The sequence below is a fragment of the Schistocerca nitens genome, chromosome 7 (genome assembly GCF_023898315.1).
Source record: "Schistocerca nitens isolate TAMUIC-IGC-003100 chromosome 7, iqSchNite1.1, whole genome shotgun sequence".
Taxonomy (NCBI): domain Eukaryota; kingdom Metazoa; phylum Arthropoda; class Insecta; order Orthoptera; family Acrididae; genus Schistocerca; species Schistocerca nitens.
Genome location: NC_064620.1, coordinates 392,408,168 through 392,428,418, shown reverse-complemented (window position 1 = coordinate 392,428,418; position 20,251 = coordinate 392,408,168). Strand labels below are relative to the sequence as shown.

Sequence of the window (20,251 nt, the reverse complement as noted above, 5' to 3'; positions counted from 1 at the left end):
AGACTGTTACATCATCTTGTCAACACGGCTCTCCCAGTTACCTCCATCCAAAAGGCAGCATGCAGTTCTGTTGCAATCAGGATTCCTAGAAGCCATAATTTGTAGATGCTAGAGATCAGAAACAGAGCAAGTATGAGTCTAATGTAGAGCATCGCGTACATTAGAAATGGAGGTGCCATTTATATCAGTACTATATTGGCTTGCTTCCTTCCCACTACAATATACATGTCTGATGAGTCTGAGAATGGTAGTGCTATGGTTGCATTCTTCTCATCATCTTGTTCGCTCTAACTAAAGCAGGCAGCAATGTGAGGCTAGTTGTGACTTTGTACAAAAGTGCTTAGTACAAAAACCACTTACAGAGTAAAAATCAATTGTCAGCATCAGATGGCCTCCAAAGAAACTATTTTTTGTGAGCCTGTGAATTATGTAAGACAAAGATTAAGTGAAGCAGTGTATACAATTGTAGGTTTGCTCCATAAGAGGAGCAGTGATGTCTGCAAAAAGTTCAGAGCTATCATCCACACTTCAGTCAAAAAACTAAAAAAGTTTATCTATTGCAAACAAAATGGTAGTATTCTTGTTTATTCCACCTCCACCATGAGGAAACATGTACTCCAAGAAATGAAAAAGGACACAGAGCAAAATCACTGTTATGTCCCATGACTAATAAGTACACAGTTTGTGTGTTGTTTTGGTCATGGCAACTTATGTTTATGGGCTAGTAGTGAGATGCATAGCTTATCATTAATTTGTGTATCTTTTTGAACATGAGTGTAAATTTAATTTAATTATTAATCACCTTTTAGAGAATACACTACATACTTACGCTCTGTTTTCTTGTTCTGTCATCATGGACTTAAAAGTGCATCTATGTCAATATAGCTTTTAGACATTCGCTTAAGGTGACAGCGAGTTCAGAGATAACATCGAAAGACCCACTAGTGAGTTTAAAGTGAGTATACAGAGCTTATTTCTGATCTCTAGTAGTACCAGTCATCAGAGGAAGCTGCTGACTGCAGGTAACCACTGTGAAGCAGGTCTAGTGAGTTTTGCCTCTCACAGTAGTGACTGAATGTTGAAACGACATTGCTGTGGTATTTTCCAATTCAGCAGCCAACTTTCCATGCTCACAACCCTTCTTGCTGTAACATGACAATGTGTGCTCACACTAAGTTTGAAAGAACCCTACGCGGCTGGCTAGCAGACAGAACAATGTACACAAGGTGGAGCATCCCTTCACCATTCAGGCAGTATCCTCTGCCAAATCACACTGAGAAAAAAATGAAATGATCGTATAACATTGATGGCCAGGAGGCCCCTTCCGGGGGAGTTGCAAGTCTTACTGCAGATGACACCACATTGGGCAACTTGCATGTCAGTGAGGATGATGCTAGCACAACACCCAGCCTGCGAGTGGAGAAAATCTCCAACCTGACTGGGAATCAAACCTGGGCCTGCTGCATGGTAGGTAAGTATGTTACCACTCAACTAAGCAGGCGGTCACTGCACTGAGAAATCATGTTTACTATACAGTCCAGTCACATTAGTGTGACCACCACCTATGTTCAACATCAACTTGCAACGACCACAGAGGACATATAAAGCAAGTGGTGAGGATGCAGAAAACAGTGTAGCCATTGTTGTAATGTAGAAACAGAGTGATTGTAAATAGAGTGACTTATCTGACATCCAAAAGGGGATGATCATTGGTGTAGGGCCTAGGGTGGAGACATTTCTGAAATGTCTAAGTTAAAAATCGTCTGCGTGCCACTGTGGTTAAAATATACTGTGCGTGGTAAAATGGTACTATCTGAAACCAATGCTGAGGCAATGCTAGCGCATCACGGGCCATGGATGAAAGGCATGAATGATGGCATGGATATGTACATGGGCGAATGGCATCTACCAGTAGGACAGTGCAACATGTCACACAGCTCACAGTGAATATGCATGGTTCAAAGAGCACCAGGATGAGTTTACCATACTTCCAAAACCACCAAATGCCCCTTATTTAAACCCAGTTGAGAATCTGTGATACTACCTCAATAGGGCTGTTTGTGCCATGGATCCTCAGCCGAGAAACATTGCACAGCTGGCCACAGCACTGGAATCAGCATGGCTCCACAGTATGTTCCAGAACATCATTGACTCTGTTCCTGCATGCCCATGCTGCAAAAGGTGGTTATTCAGGCTTTCGGCAGGTCGTCATCTTAATGTCCCTGGACAGTGTGTTATCTCCATTACACAAGTGGCTGTACATAGCAGTTTCCTGTGGTCGAAAGAATATTTATAAGTTTATGATTAAAAATAAAGAAAAAGGCTATAGTAATCTTGAGGATAGTCCAAAATGTTTTTTTGAGCAGTTGAGAATTCCAGGGCATTGATACTGAAATATAGGCTATCTTAATACAGAAGATGAGAGATAACAAGTGGTAGGAAATCATGGTACCAGTGGAAGCAGATGTTACAATGGAGGGACTTGTTTTGCGTGGCCTACCACAAATTTCTCAAAGCATGCAGCACACCCTGACAGCCACCCACCCAAGTACTGGCCACTGTTGACAGTACTTAACTTCAGTCCTCTGACAGGAACAAAAGTACCTACCTCAGCACGACCGTTATCAAGTAATTAGAAAATGTGTGGAAGTGAAGGTGTGGAATAAAGCTGAGAAGTGGAGAGAGAGAAGAAATTAGGAGCAGGTAGATGTTGATAGCCAGCTGTTTGTTTGGGACCCTGTTCCCGTCCTAAAAATCTGTAACTGGAGGTATTGTGACTGGGGTCCACATAAATCAGCTGGCAAGATGTATTAGCCAGGTAGCTTCTGTTATACACAAGACAATGCCCAGCAACAAGGTATTAAATCTGCAATTGTGTTATTCTCCTGTGTAGCAGTCATCAGCTTTTCTGACAGCCTCCGCGAGATTCAAGGATTATCATTGATATTGACAAGGAATTTCCTTTGGCTGGAGGACTGGAACAAATTTTGTTGTCCCTCACAACAATAGTTAATGATCTGCTTGCCACATAATTGGTGGGCCGGGTTTCAAAGAACTGCTTTAACAGATGGGAGAGAGCTGTGGTGAACACATATTCTTACAATACTACTGTTCAGTGAACCTTAGGTTTAGGATGGAGTTGCTTTTGGTCAGCAGAAGTGTGCTGGTGTGCCCTTTGAGACAAATGTGCTACAATTGTTTATAAGTTTAGTTGTGTGCAGGCAGACTGCCCATAGCAATTAATTATAATTAAGATTTTGATGGAATAGAATGTAAACAAAATATCCACATCATAAGTAATCTGCAAAACTCTTATAGTTTCCTTATTATAAAGGGAAACAACCAGCCGCAGTTTGCACATCATCTGTCAAAAGATTCAAATTTTACTACCTTTATTTATTGGCAAAATCAAGACTGATGTCTCAGTTAAAACAAATTTCATTGGATGCACAGTTTATAGGGACAGCACTTCATCATTTGCATTGTTAAAATCCCTGTCCCACCTCACTTTCTGTGACAACACTTCTTCTGATTTTGAGTATAGAAACATGCTTTCCAACATGTTCATGGCATTTGCCATCCATCCAGACTTAACACTTTTAGTGCTGGTCTTGTAGGTATATGCCATCACCTTTATAAATTCTGTGTTTTTTCAGAAGTTGTAACTTTTTTGTACAAATCTGTAGTTGGATTTCCAAAATATTGTTATTCTTTTTGTACATCCTTCTGTAAACACACCAATATTGGTATTTGTAGTGTTAAAACTAGACACAGAGATGAAATATCAGTTCAATAATATTTATTGAAGAAAATAAATTGAAAAATAATAGTTATATTCAAATACATAAGTAAGCTTTTGATATTTTTATTTAAATTACTTTCATGTCCAATTTACATGACAAGCAAACACATAAAACACAAGATCATTATGAAATTCAACATTCATAGTGCAGTATAGTGCCCACATATGCTAGTTAATGTCTATGAAGTAACAACAACAAACATTTTCAGTAATTACAAATTTTCACCCCTATGTTGGTTGCTGCTGACACCTAGCAGTCACAGTAGAAACTATGCTGTCTGTAGACCCCCACAGAAATTTGCAGGAGATGTAAATATACACTTGACTTGCAAATGTAATATTAATTTCTCATTTTCTTTAACAGCTTGTAATATTAAGTCAGCCAAACATTAAAGTTTAGTTTCATTAAAGTTTAGTTTCTTTTCCATTACCATCAGCTTCTGCCTTGTCTGTGATAATTCCTTATGAAATTCTTTCCGTTATTTATTTTCATCACACATGTCCCTTTCTCCTCACTTCCCAGTGTTTTGTCTTTTTTAAATTTCTTTCCACTTTTCTACCAAATGAAATCGAACAACAACTAGTTTGAAGCAACTCCTCTACAGTTTTGTATGTGTTAGTCTCCATTTTTCATTTTCATTATTGAACAGATCTATTAGTATGGTTCAGCCACTGTTCAGACTATATAGCTGTATTTTTCCATAGCGATACTTAAAAAGTAAAAGTTAAAATAGCAATCAGAAGGACTTGTTCAAAATTTGTCAAACAGGCAATGAAGGAAATTGAAATCCCAAGCCTAAAATATTTATGATTGCTGCACTGTACGCTGTAAATATTATACTAACATGATCAAACTAAGAAACAAATGTTTACCATCACTACAGTGAGAAAGTGTCTCTGATACTTTTGCTGCAGTGTGAGCTATTTTCAAAAGCACTTAAGACACTTTCTCCAATATTTTGAAACTGAATTCCTGTGATATTGAACCACTTGAAAATTACCCTATTTTAGATAAAACAAAGTCACTGTAAAATATTTTATACATCAAAATAGTGCATGTAATATAAAGGATGTTCCCAGTCCTTTGAAACAGAACAAAAATGTAAGAATTAAATTCCCTATAAATCTGCCTCCTTTGCGTAAATTTAACTGAAAAATGTCTTAAGCAAGTAATATTGTAACTTATAGACGTACATCCATTATATCTAATGGAGAAAATAACTTGGAGGAAAATGTCAGTGTCATTAATTTTATAATATTTGTAATATTAAGAGCCCACTCTGTGAATGGTGTGTAATATCAAATTTTATTTTATTTATTTATTTATTTATTTTCCAGGGGTATGCCGTGCTTATGCAAAGGAAAGTGTCTGTGAATGCAAGCCAGGGTACACAGGGCGGCGATGTGAAAAAGCTGTATGCGACTGCAATTGCTCACCTGGTGAAGAAAACTGTGTATGCCCCCCAGAATGTGAATTCAACACAGTATCACAGTGTACTTCCAGTACATGTGCCAATGGTGGAACATGTTCTGTTGTGAATGATCGCACTGTCTGTCGGTTTGTATTTTACACTTATTTTACAGTTCACAGTACATAATGAGTTTCATTTTAGAGCTTTCGATTATATCTTCAGATAATAAATAATTATATCTAAAAACAAAGATGATGTGACTTACCAAACAAAAGCGCTGGCACGTCGATAGAGATCTCTGCCCAAACTTTAAATATGTCTGCTTGTGTCTGTAATGTGTGGATGGATATGTGTGTGTGTGCGAGTGTATACCTGTCCTTTTTTCCCCCTAAGGTAAGTCTTTCCGCTCCCGGGATTGGAATGACTCCTTACCCTCTCCCTTAAAACCCACATCCTTTCGTCTTTCCCTCTCCTTCCCTCTTTCCTGATGAGGCAACAGTTTGTTGCGAAAGCTTGAATTTTGTGTGTATGTTTGTGTTTGTTTGTGTGTCTATCGACGTGCCAGCACTTTCGTTTGGTAAGTCACATCATCTTTGTTTTTAGATATATTTTTCCCACGTGGAATGTTTCCCTCTATTAAATTAGATAATAAATAATTATCAGACATGTGCAGAGTAGTTACATATGATCTTGATAGAGGTAATAACAACATGGAAATAATAGGTTGCTATTCACCACCTAGAGGAGCTATTGCTTCATGGACAGACACTATGAAAAACAGTGCCAGAAATAGAAAACACACACACACACACACACACACACACACACACACACATTCACACAAGTGACACCCACATGGACACAGCCTTCTATGGGTACTAAGGTGATGTGTGTGACTTGTGTGAATGTGTGTGTATTTTCTTCTTGTGATGAAGGGCGTAGTCTTAAAGGTAAAAATTTCTAGTGCTCTTTTTCATTGTACCTGTCGTATTGTCCCCTGGTAATTTGATAAATATTGAATAAAATGCAGTGTAAATTGTTGTGCTGAAAAAGGGTGTGTTAAAGTGATAGTAGTATCACAGAACATCAAAAGTAATGTCAGCGAAACCTTCTCTTTTATGTGTTAACTTTTGTTCATTCTGATTCGGCTGCTGCTCTCGAGAAAGACAGAGATCATCGCTGTACTAGCATATCTGACTAAGTGATGGAATTATCATCTTGTTGAAGCTATATGTATTATGGAATGTGTTCAAATAATACAACTGTTAATTTCAAGCTTTCATGGTTTCCTTTACCTTCATTTCCCTCCTGTGATATTGAATCGAATAATAAGAATTTTTCTAGCTTTGCAAAGCTCTGCCATTAAAGCATCGTTGGTTAGTGGCCATCAGCTGCTATTACACCAGAACAGCTTAACTTCAAATATTACAAGCTCCACCCAATAAATAAAGCTGGAGAGTTTGTGTTATTTGAGAGAGAAAGTTAGACCGATCATTTTTTGACAGACAGACTATTAATTGAAATAGTTGCTGTGATGAGAATACATAATGCTCTGATCTTGTAAAATAATCTCTGAACAAACCTGTGTGATAAACTAATGGATTACTGAACCATCTGAAAACATAAAGTAGTATTTTCAGACAAAGGTCAGCATATGTTCCCTATAAATTTGTTTAGTTACATAGATGTGTTGTAATGTTGGCTTCTTCCGTAGCATGAAAGTTTATGCCAGGAAAAGCATAGTGCTTATTACGCACTGTGATTAATAGTGTTGGGCACACAGCTTGCAAATATTGTCACACACATTAACAACTTGAAAGAATTTTTGTTGCCTTTGTAATGAATGATTATTATTCTTCGCTGTTGTTAACCACCTATTGCTATGAATACTTTCACGTGAGTTTTCGTGCAACTAATTTTATCATGCCGAAGAGTGGCTGTGTGCGTGAAATCAAATAGCCTTGCAGAATTGGCTGTTTGTTGTCATCAATAAGGAGAAGTGGGAAGTGGGAAGCAGTCAGTACACTGTCTGCAGCTCAATGCCTCCTCTGTGAGGTGAGTAGCAGTCTATCCTTTCCCACACTGTTGTTATTCCTTCCTGGACTTTGCACTGCATGATAGAGGTAAAGCTTTTATTGAATTTATGGCATAGCCAAATGTGTAACTAAAAGACTCCAGCAAATCTGCAATTTTGGTCACTTGCATTTCTCAGAAGCATTAAGCTTTGAACATTGCTTACTCAAAAGAAATTGCAGTAGCTCTCGTGGCATTGCATTAAGCAATCAAGTCATAGAATGTGAGCCCACCTGTTTTATTTTATTTTTTCCCCAGTCTCTGTATTTACACTTGTACTCTAAAACACAGTGTATGACTTGTGATAGTCAGAACATGGTGTACTAGTCTTTTTTTCGTCCCTATCTGTTCAATTTACAGATAATTGACAGGAATAGTGGCCGTTAATACTCTTCTGTACAACCCGTAATTTCTTTTATTTCACTGGCATTATCATTATTAAAGATGTATTACAGGCAGTATTATTTTTCTAACTCCTCTTAAAATGGCTGCTTATAGTGACCCTTTCAATGACACTACATTTGTTTTTTTACTCTGACATCTGCCACTGAAGTTTATGGAGCATTTTTGTTATTCTCTTGCAGTGACTAAACAACCCCATGATAAAATGTACATCTTTTCTGATTTTTCTCATTAAGTCACCTTTGAATGAATAATACTTTTTTAGTGTTCTTCCTGTGAATGTCAACATATACCTTTCCAGCAAATCAGATTTTTGTAGTTGTTTCATCTTAAAATGTCCTCAGTGAATGCTCCTAAACCTTGATAGCTATGACATTCTGGTGACTGAACACTGATAGTGTAATTAAACAAGAACTTTGTTCAAGCAACAATTTCCAGTCATCATGTGCATGTTCACATTGAAAGGAGTTATAAAGTAGTGAATTTAATAAACTAAAACTATTTATTACTTATCAGAAGCAATTTGCGCAGGGACCCATCTGATTGTGAATGGCTTGTAACTGTCATGTCAATTGAAGGACTTTTTCAAACTATCTGGAACTGCAAGTCCGCATATGAGCATGGAAACACACACTGTGGATTTTGTTACTATGAGGGGTGATTAGAAACTAAAGTTACAAAGCCTGCAGCAAAATGTGTATTTTTAATTTCATACAACCAATAAAGCCAACTGATAGTACACACAATGATTTCTTTTTCAACACTATCTCCATGTTGGTTTAGGCACTTGTTTATTCATGGGATAAGTTGTGAATATATCCTCCTGGTAAAAATCCTGTCCTTATGTGTTCAGCCATCCTCATTTGAAACAAAATGCTGGCCCCCTAGTTGCTTGTTCAAGTAAGGACAAAAATGAAAGACACTTGGGGCGAGATGCAAGCTGCAGGGAAGGTGGTCAATGATGTCCCAGCGAAGCTGCTTCAACAGTATGGTGGTCTCCTTGGCTGTATGAGGCCATCTATTGACATGAAGGAAGATGATGTCATCTTGAAAAATCCTATCCATTTTCTCCTGACTGCTTCATGAAATTGTGTCAAGGTTTTGCAATATTGGTCACTGTCTTTCCTCTTTCCAAAAACTCCATGAGTTTGACAAAATGTTGAGACCATCATCTTCCTGGCAGGTGGCATCACCTTACACTTCTTTGTCATTTGAGAGAAGGGGTGTTTTCACTCTACTGACAACTGCTTACTGCTGGGAATGTAGTGGTAAATCCATGTTTTGTCAGTTGTGACAATGCAGTTCGAAAAACTGTGCCCTTCTGTGCAGAACTGTTGGAAATTTGCAGACTTGCCCCCTTGTACTTCTGCTTATGTTGGTTGGATAGTCTTCTTGGAACCTGTCAGGAATGAACTTTCCAATACTGCAGAAGATTGTGAACAATGACACGTATGCTTCCAGACAAAATTCTAGCATCATACCCCATAATGTGATCCATCTGGCACCCTCAATCAGCTACTCCTGTGAGCTGTATTCACATCTGTTGATGCCATGCTGGATTGACAACTGCGATCCTTGTTGATGACATTTTCTCTACTGGCCAAAATCTTCAAGATGTCATTCTGCAACATGCTTACAAGACATTAGTCTCTTTGTAATCCTCTACCAGCTGCCAGAGAATTTCCATTGCTGTTACATATTTCACCCACAGAAATTGAATAACTGAGCAGGGAAACTGAACTGGCAGACTCTTGAAGATGACGGAAACTATTTCGAGCAAGACTATTTATAAACTTTCAAGATTTGGTTTTAAATGATGACTCTAGGAATTTTCTACAGCCCCCTACATACCTATTCCATAAGAATCATGAGGACAGGATTAGATTAATTACAGCATGACCAGAGACATTTAAACACTCCTGCAACTCTCTACTTGAATGGAACGGGGAGAACCCTAATAACTGGTACAACAACAGGATGTATCCTCTGCCATACACTTCATAGCAGTTTGCAGAATATATATGTGGATGTAGATTTCATTGCGAGACCAGTTTTCCAAATTGGCTGCCATATATGTTTACCTACAACTAGCACTGTAGGTGGTGGGTGGCTGAAGAAACTCCGCACAAATGCCAACCTCATGCATCAGAATTTCTGCACATTACTAATGTCCCTGTAACAGATGAATCTCCAGGTATATCAGCCATGTAACTCTAGGTTTTGATCACCCCTTGTACATTATTTGTAGAGTAAGAATGTTTTTAGACTACAAATGTACTTTTTGAAAACACAAGTTTCTTTTTCTTTCATCTATACATTTTTAGTCTTCTGAGTAGCAATTTATGTTGGACGTACATTATTTCGTATTGTTGTCATTTATATCTTGAATATGCATGATGCCATTCCGTGGTAAATTATATCTTCTTCTTTCGTTTCACCCTCTTTGGGGTACGCTGGATCAATCATTTCTTTGTGCGTTGTTCCTTTCTTAGGGCCCAGTATTTCTTCATTCTTTCTGATCTTCTTCTCCTCTCTTCTTCCGAGATGAAGGATTTGGACTTTTGTGTGGATTTGTCTTGGAACCTTATGTTTTCATCTTTAGTAATTAATTTAGCAGTTCGATCAATAAGTGAATTTTCTGAAATATTTAATTCCACTAGGTCTTTCTCAGTTTCTTTAAACCAGTTGGGCTTCGTTTTTCGGTTACGGAAGAAGTCAAAGATTTGTTTAGTTAATCTGTTGGAATTCATTCTGAGAAGATGACCATAAAAATTTATTCTCCTTTTTCGCATAGAATCTGAAAGTTTTTCAATTTTCTTGTAGAGTGTTTCATTTTTGATGTATATAATCTTATTGTCTTGAAATTTTGGCCCAATGATTTTTCTTAAAATTTTTCTTTCCTTTACCTCAAGTTTCTCCATTTGGCCTTTGAAATTCATGTTAAGTGTTTCTGCTGCATACGGTGCTTCTGGCTTAATCACTGTCTTGTAATGTGTAATTTTGGACCCCCATGAAAGGGATTTTTTGTTGTATGTATTTTTTGTTAGTTGGAAGGCCAATTCAAGTTTATTTTTTCTGGATTCCATTGCTTTGCTTTCCCCAGCATTCCAAGTAATCCATTCTCCGAGATATTTGAATTCTTTTAATATTTCAATCTTCTGTTCTTGAACTTTGAGGTATTTACATGAGTGCTTGATGTTTGTCAATATCTTAGTTTTTTCAGAGGAGATGTGAAGGCCAATTTTAGCTGCTTGTTTCTTTAGTTCAAGGATTTGCTCCCGGTGCTTCTTCCATTTTTTCAGCAAACAGGGCCATATCATCTGCAAAAGCAATGCAATTTACTTTAAGGTTCTTCATTTTGCAACCCAGTCTTATACCACTTTTGGTAAATTATATATTGGCAACATGTTTTTTTGTCATAACATCTTTCTCTGAGGCACTGTGTATGAATGTCTGTTTTAACACTTTCTTTTTTAATATTTTGATACATTTTACTCTTACTGAAGCTTCTTAGTATACGCTAACAAATGAATGAAGAAATGTTAGCCAACATACGCTGTGAGAGCTATCTTCCTACTACTGTTCACCTGTAAGCAACAGAAGCAAAACAGACGCTAATGGACCCCTATAGAAATACCAGAAATGTAATAAGGTGACTGGAAAATTTCAGCTTGATGTTAAGAAGGAATAGCTGTGTTAAATAATGTTTTCTCAGTTAAAACTAAAGTTTTATCTATGGGCTGTCTGTGGGTGTCATCTGACTGTTAGTTGTGTGCGAGCATTTGCGTCATGTGCCAGTTTGTCTTGCCCTCCATGATATGCAATACTAAAAAAATGAAGAGTTTAAATCTTTAATTTTAAACAAATATGGTTTGCGAGCATAGTTTCTCCTGTCATCAACATTGTATAAAATCTTCTCAATCTTCTTGCTCGTCAAATCAGACTAAAAGCTTGGGCTTTTGCCAGTAACCTCCATTGTCTTCATCAGGGCAGCTGACTGTCATAATTTTTACCACAGTGGCATTGTAACAACCTGTTTTCCCATGCATGTCTCTTTAGTTTCTCAACTATCCAGCCATCCAGATTTAGGTTTTTCCACAATTTCCATACATTACTCCTAGAAAATGCCAGGATGGTTCCTCTGAAAGGGCACCGCAGTTTCCCTTTTCAATTCTTGAAACATCCTGAGCTTATGCCCCATCTCTAATGACCTAATTGTCAATGAACCTTACACCCTGATCTTCCTTTCCTTTATTTCCTCAACCTCCTCTGAGATCCTGGCCATTGTCCAAGTTTAAAGCATTGTAGCATTTTCTGATCTCTATGGTCCCTTTGGCAACAGTCCCAATAGATTGATATATGAGAGTAACTTGATTCACCAAACATAATTACATGATTGTGAGGCAGTGTTCAACAGTAGCTGATTTTGCTAAATTAAATCTGTATTTTTTAATGCACAGTTTGTGTTCTTTGCAGCATTTGACAATTACACAAATTGTTGAGCAATATAGTTATATTCACACTGAAAAGATATGTTTTACCTCAGAACCCAAGGAGCTGTAGCTCTATGTTTGAACTTATTTGAAAACACGTTATTCTAGACTGGATGGTGGAAGCTCTGCTTAGTGAGATATATGTCAGTGTTGTTGGCCAATGGTTTACTGAGTAACTGAGTCATGTGCCCATTAATGCATCTAAAAATGGCAGATTTCCTTTTATGTCCATCTCAACACTGAACTGGATGTTAAAGTGCATATTATTCATGTTATCAAAAAACTGGTGAAGATCTTTGACATTATGTGGCCAGTTCATAAATGTATCATTGTCATAACAATAGAATGGTTATGGGCTAAATGGAGCCAGATTTAAGGTATGCTCCTTACGATACTATATGAAGGATTGTTGAGGCTTTCGTGGCCACTTGTTGACAAACTGCCTATTGGCTTCTGTCTCGGGTTCTTCGGCCGACGTTCATCTAATGATTTTTCTGACGTTTCGCCAGCACGAGTGGCTGGCATTGTCAAAGCTTCACCCTCCATTGCCGGTGGTGAACTGGAGCCGAGCTCGCGGGCGCAGGCTATATGTACCTGGCGCGCCAACGTCCGAGGGCTTCTCCGCGGTCATTTCCGGTGCGGTTTTCCTCTTGCTACCTGCGACGGTCGTTCGCTGCAGTACGAAGCCAGGATCCGTTGACCTTAAGGCTTTCCTCTTTCTTGTTCAAACTGTTCGCGTGTTTTTGTATTTCTACAGCTTCTCTGAACAAGCGCGTGTGATAGTGCTTCTCTACAGCCAGAACTTCCGTGTCGGCGAATTTAATTACATGGTCGGTCTCATTCAGTGCGTGCTCTGCCACGGCCGATTTCTCCACCTGCCCCAACCTGCAATGTCGCTTATGCTCTTTGATCCTGGTGTTAATGGATCGTCCAGTCATTCCAACATAAACTTTTCCGCATGTGCATGGTATGCGGTATATTCCCGACATTGCAAGTGGGTCTCTTTTCTCCTTCGCCGATCTAAGACACTCTTTGATCTTCCTTGTCGGTTTGAAAATCGTCTTTACGCCATGTTTGCGCAATATACGGCCGATTCTGTCCGTCACTCTGGGAATGTATGGCAGAAAGGCCGTACCCGACAATTCTTTTTCCGGTTCCTTACTTCGCCGAGGGTTGGGCTCTGTTACACTTCTAATATAATTTGTGGAGTAACCATTGCTCCTCAGGACAGTTTCCAGGTGTTGCATTTCTCGTTTGAGGTGTTGCGGCTCACATATTCGTCCTGCTCTCGTTACGAGCGTACTAATCATGCCTCTTTTCTGGCTCGGGTTTGTGCACAAACTGTCAAACCACCACCCGAGCCAGAAAAGAGGCATGATTAGTACGCTCGTAACGAGAGCAGGACGAATATGTGAGCCGCAACACCTCAAACGAGAAATGCAACACCTGGAAACTGTCCTGAGGAGCAATGGTTACTCCACAAATTATATTAGAAGTGTAACAGAGCCCAACCCTCGGCGAAGTAAGGAACCGGAAAAAGAATTGTCGGGTACGGCCTTTCTGCCATACATTCCCAGAGTGACGGACAGAATCGGCCGTATATTGCGCAAACATGGCGTAAAGACGATTTTCAAACCGACAAGGAAGATCAAAGAGTGTCTTAGATCGGCGAAGGAGAAAAGAGACCCACTTGCAATGTCGGGAATATACCGCATACCATGCACATGCGGAAAAGTTTATGTTGGAATGACTGGACGATCCATTAACACCAGGATCAAAGAGCATAAGCGACATTGCAGGTTGGGGCAGGTGGAGAAATCGGCCGTGGCAGAGCACGCACTGAATGAGACCGACCATGTAATTAAATTCGCCAACACGGAAGTTCTGGCTGTAGAGAAGCACTATCACACGCGCTTGTTCAGAGAAGCTGTAGAAATACAAAAACACGCGAACAGTTTGAACAAGAAAGAGGAAAGCCTTAAGGTCAACGGATCCTGGCTTCGTACTGCAGCGAACGACCGTCGCAGGTAGCAAGAGGAAAACCGCACCGGAAATGACCGCGGAGAAGCCCTCGAACGTTGGCGCGCCAGGTACATATAGCCTGCGCCCGCGAGCTCGGCTCCAGTTCACCACCGGCAATGGAGGGTGAAGCTTTGACAATGCCAGCCACTCGTGCTGGCGAAACGTCAGAAAAATCATTAGATGAACGTCGGCCGAAGAACCCGAGACAGAAGCCAATAGGCAGTTTGTCACTATATGAAGGAGTTAGCAAGAGTTGGAGAAACTGTAGAAGCAGTGACCATATCATTAGTCATTTCATTAAATATTCCACCTTGTAAAAAGTAGGTGATCATCAAAGTCTGGTGAAAACAACTTTATAGTCTGAGGAGGGAAGTAGTCTGCCTAGAAGTTCCTTCAAAAAGGAGTTTAGCAGAAAGAGAAATCAAATTGATGCTGACCATAATGGAACTCCTTTTTATAGATTGAAGCAAGCCTTGCAGCTTGGGAGGTCTAGGAGTTCAGGCTGTAAGTTTCTTCACAAAATTGCCAGATAGGCCAGAGTTTTTCAAAAACTTCAATGCCTCTTACTGTATGACAGATTAGGATCATGTTTTAGACATCTGTACATATTTTTCTCAAACAGAAATGCCACTGTGGTATAATTGCAACATTAAGTATAACTATGGCATATCCCTTGTTAGCCAGCAGCACAATTTATTTCCTGAGTGTGAAATATTTGCTCTATTGCTGATAAATATTTGTTCAGTTAATTAGTACTTTTAAATTACATCATTGTTTTTTCCTATATCCACTGCTTACTTAATGTTCTTAAATGATGGTATCTGGTATGCACAATGTGCTGTCTGCAACTGGAATGCCTACAATGTTTGTCCAGGACGTCAACCATTTAATGAGCAGAGTCTAGAACTTGTTGCTGGTTTTGGAGTCTCTCTGCTTTCCCAGAAAATAACTGACATTTTGCATCATCACAATACAGCTAGTCATAACACAAATCAATAAGTGACACAACTGACTAATTTCCTTCACTGAAGTAACAAGTAACAATACCAATACAGTGTTACCTCCTTAGAAATATACTTTTTCCACACTCATAGATGTTTGCAGTGTCTTGATATCATTTAAAAGTTGGTAGGAGTGTGGTGAGAGGAGGGGGGGGGGGGGTTGGAGGTGCCTGTCTCAGATGTAAATACTACTGAACTAAACCTGGTTTGAAAAGTTTGACTGATGCAAGAGATAATTACAATAGCATACCCAAGACACTGAAGAGCAGTAACAAGACTTGCTAAATCTTATATGCATATTGAGCCATTCCTGTCTTTGAGAGATTAACTGATGGCATAAACTGCATGACATAATGGTATTTAGAGTAGGAAAGAAAATTTAACAATAAAGGAAGACTCCTCTGCAAAGTCTTAGGTCAATAATTATCTTCTCAAATTCCTCATTTATGAATGTGATAGTCTGTATTAATAATGGGAACAAAACTCTTTAAAAATGTTGCTGCTGTGCCAGTGAGACCAAGAAATACAGTAGCAGATTTTATCTAAAGAGCTAAAAAAATGATATCCATGGATAGTAATGGATTCAATGGTTCTTAATAGTGTCAATATAGCGAGAGAGGAAAGTAAAATAGACAGTGAAAGAGAGAGAGAGATAGAGAGGCTGCCTTTTACTCACCTTCAGATGGTACAATTCATAATATTGCTGATGAAAGCAATATAATAAACCCCTGTTTAAGAAATCTGGTATTCCCCCATTACCGTGTGTATACATTATGGAAACCCTTTTGTTCTTTAAATTAAATGTAATAGGCAAGGACCAGAGACTACATAAAAACTATGATATACATGAGCACTTTACCAGACAAAACAGAAACTTACATATGACTCAAATCAGCACAGCACTGTGCCAAAAAGGTACTTTTCACATGGGAGTTAAGCTTTATAACAAACTTCCTGAAAACATAAAAGCTATCACTGAGGTCAATACATTTGGAAAATCTCTAAAGTCATATTTACAGCATTACTGCTTTTACTCCATTGAAGAATATTTAAATTTATGAAATGTGTTATATAAATACTTACGTGTAAAGTGTATTATTGTAAGCTTAAATATGTATGCCTTGAAATTACTTTCAGCCTGTATATTTATAACTTGACTTGTCCAATGTCTTACACATAATCTGCTATGTAGACACGCCGGCCGCGGTGGTCTAGCGGTTCTGGCGCTGCAGTCCGGAACCGCGGGACTGCTACGGTCGCAGGTTCGAATCCTGCCTCGGGCATGGGTGTGTGTGATGTCCTTAGGTTAGTTAGGTTTAAGTAGTTCTAAGTTCTAGGGGACTTATGACCTAAGATGTTGAGTCCCATAGTGCTCAGAGCCATTTGCTATGTAGACAACAGGACCAATAAAATACAATCTACAAGTAGAAAATAATACTCCCAGCTTTCAGAACAGCTTCAGAGATGAAAGAAGGATTAGTTAGGTAGGTTGGAAAAATGGTTAGGCGGAGGGGGGCTGCTGGAGGCAAATCGCTCCGATTCCAAGTTGTAAAGAACTCAGTTGGTTTAAGGTGGAACTGAATAATGTCAAAAGAGTGGATGATGTAAATTTTCATACACGCTTTTAAAGAAAGAAAGACCCATAAAAGATTGAAAGAAAGAGAAAGAGAAAAATAGCATGAATCAATATGAGGTAGATAGATTTGACTCTTCAGAGCAGTGATAAGAAAAGAGAGATAGAAAAATAAAAATACAGAGCGAAAGGATTCCTGAGTAAAATATGCAACAGTAGTGACCAACGTATTTACCATTTTTATGCATAGAAGTCATGTTGTTGCTGTTGTGGTTTTCAATCTGAAAACTGGTTTAATGCATCCCTCCATCAACTCCATCCTGTACAAGTATCTTCATCTCCGAGTAACTACTGCAACCTACATCCTTCTGAATTTTTTTACTGTATTCATCTCTTGGTTACTAAATTGGTCATCCCTTGATGTCTCAAAATGTGTCCTAGCAACTGATCCCGAAGAAAAGAAAATAATAATAATAATAATAATAATAATAATAATAATAATAGAAAAGGTCTGTCTCTTCACAGGACAGGGAGAGATCACAATGAAACAATTCTACAATGTCAAGAGGTTTGTCGACTATACTAAGTCCATCTGCAAGAGATTGGCCACCTAGAAGAGGTGTCTGGCCGGGGCTGCCGGGCGGGGGGGGGGGGGGGGGGGCAGCTCTGTAGACTTCCTTTGCTATCAGTGTGCTGCCCTGTAAAGCCTGTTTGGTGGATGTATCTGCCGAATCTATTTGCGATCACGTGCATGGTGTGTCAAAGTAGTTCCTGGGCTAGCTGTGACCTCTGATGAAGGTGTTCTGCGGGCTCTGCAAATGGTTAGTGGTCCCTGGTGGCCATTGGTTTGGTGGAGACGTGGTGTTGTTTTGTGTTGTGTCTGCCAGTAAATATTTATGTGACAACACAGCCTACATAGGTTTTCCTGGTGAAAGTATGCCCTGCGATGCAGGCATCCCGCGTTGATTGGATGTGAAGTGGGATGTTGATACAGTAGGCACTACAATGTATGAAGTGGGTGGCCACAGAAGATCCCTTCTTTCACTCAAGTGTGCCACAAATTTCTTACCACCTCATTTCTATTCAGTACTTCCCCATTAATTATGTGCTCTACCCATCCAATCTCTGGCATTCTTCTGAAGCACTACATTTCAAAAGTTTCTATTTTCCTCTTGTCTGAACTGTGTATTGTCCATGTTTCACTTCCATACATGGCTACACTCCAGACAAATACCTTCAGAAAAGACTTGCTAACACTTGAGTCTTTATTCAATGTTAAAAAATTTCTCTTCTTCCGAAACCTTTCTCGTGCCATTGCCAGTCTACATTTTATATCCTCCCTTCTGCTGCCATCATCAGTATTTTGCTGCCCAAATAACAAAACTGATATACTACTTTAAGTGTCTTGTTTCCTTATCTAATTCCCTCAATATCACGTGATTTAATTCAGCTACATTCCAGTATTGTGAGTGATATTAGGGATAAGCTACAATTCTGTCTCATTCCATTCTCAATCACTGCTTCCCTTTCATACCCCTCTACTCTTATAACTGCTGCCTGGTTTTAGCACAAGTTGTAAATAACCTTTCGCTCCCTGTATTTTACCCCTTCAACATTCAGAATTCCGAAGAGAATGTTCCAGTCAGCATTGTTTAGAGCTTTCTCTAAGCCTACAAACATTATAAACAAATCTTTGCTGTTCAAATAACTTATCTTCTAAAATAAATTGTAGTGTCAGTATTGCCTGTTGTATTGCTACATTTCTCTGGAATCCAAGCTAATCTTGACTGAGGTCGGCTTCAATCACTTTTTTCATTCTTCTACAAGGAATTCATGTTAGTATTTTGTGTCTGTGGCTTATTAAACTGAGAGTTCAGTAATTTTCACATCTGTCAGCTACTGCGTTCTTAGGAATTGGACTTTTTAAATTCTTTTTGAAGTGTCATACATCTTGCACACCAGATGTAAGAGTTTTGTCATGGCTGGCTCTCCCATGGCTATCAGTAGTTTTGACAGCATGTCGACTGCTCCCGGTGCCTTGCTTTGACATAGGTCTTTCAGTGCTATGTCAAGTTCTTCTCACGGCAACATATCTTCCATCTCATCTCCATTCACATCCTCTTGCATTTGTATAATTATAGACCCTGTACATACTCCTTCCACTTTCAGCTGTCATTTCTCTGCTCAGGACTGGCTTTTCATCTGAGCTCTTGATATTCATACATCTGCTTCTCTTTTCTCCAAGGCCCTCTTTAATTTTCCTCTAGGTGGTATCTATCTTTCCCCTAGTGAAATATGTTTCTAAATCCTTGTATTTGTTCTCTAGCCATTCCTGCTTAGCTTTTTTGTTCTTCCTGTCATCTCATTTTTTTAGACATTTGTATTCCCTTTTGATTACTTTATTTGCAATATTTTTACATTTTCTCCTTTTGTCAATTTGTTTCAATATCTGCTGTGTTATCCAAGGATTTCTGTTAGGCCATGTCTTTTTACCTATTTGTTCCTCTGCTGCGTTCCCTATTTCATCTGTAAAAGCTACTCATTCATCTTAAACTGTATTCCTTTTCTCTTTTCTAGTCAGTCATTGGCTAATACTCTCTCTGAAACTCTCAACAACCTCTGGTTCTTTCAACCTATCAAAGTCCCATCTCCTTAATGTCGTAACTTTTTGCAATTTCTTTAGCTTTAATCTACAGTTCACAACCAATTAATTGTGGTCAGAGTTCAAATCTGCCCCAGGAAAAGCCTTAAAATTTAAAATGTGATTCCAAAATCTCTGTCTTGTGATTAAGTAATCAATCTGCAACATTCCAGTGTTTCTAAGTCTCTTCCATATATGCAGCCTTCTTTCATGATACTTAAACCAAGTAGGAGCTATGATTAAATTATGTTCTGTGCAAAATTCTACCAGGCATTCCTTTCCCCCAATCCATAGTCATCTACAATTTTTCCTTCTCTTCCTATTCCAGCTATTGAATTTCTGCCCCCCCCCCCCCCCCCCAACAGAATTAAATTTGCATCTCCCTTAACTATGTGAATAATTTCTTTTATCTCAACATACATTTCTTCATTCTCTTCATCATCTGTGGAGCTAGCTGGCATATTAACTTATACTTCTGTTGTAGATGTGGACTTCATGTCTGTCTTGGATGCAGTTATGTTTTCGCTGTGCTGATCTTAGTAGCTTGCCTGCATTCCTTTTTTCTTATTCATTATAAAACCCACTCCTGCATTACCCCTATTGGACTTTGCATTGATAACCCCTGTATGCACCTTACCAGAACTCCTGTTCCTCCTACCACCAAATGTGACTAATTCCCACTATACTGCCCTTAATTGGGCAGGTAGGTTAGAAAGTTTAAAAAGATAAATAGAAGCCATGACAGGGAAATAAAAAGGTATGTCTGTTACAGTGTACAAGTATTTGCAAGGGCTTTCTTGTCATGTAGGGTTCAGAGAGTGCGTGTGCGCGC

General features: G+C 38.9%; 1 protein-coding gene across 1 annotated transcript in view; it reads left to right on the top strand.

Moving 5' to 3' along the window:
* Positions 1-20,251, top strand: part of LOC126195380 (low-density lipoprotein receptor-related protein 1) — an 818,691-nt gene that overhangs the window by 780,032 nt on the left and 18,408 nt on the right. The window contains exon 72 of the mRNA XM_049933960.1: positions 5,141-5,360. Within this exon, the coding sequence (XP_049789917.1) occupies positions 5,141-5,360 (220 nt within the window). The remainder of the gene's footprint in view (positions 1-5,140; positions 5,361-20,251) is intronic.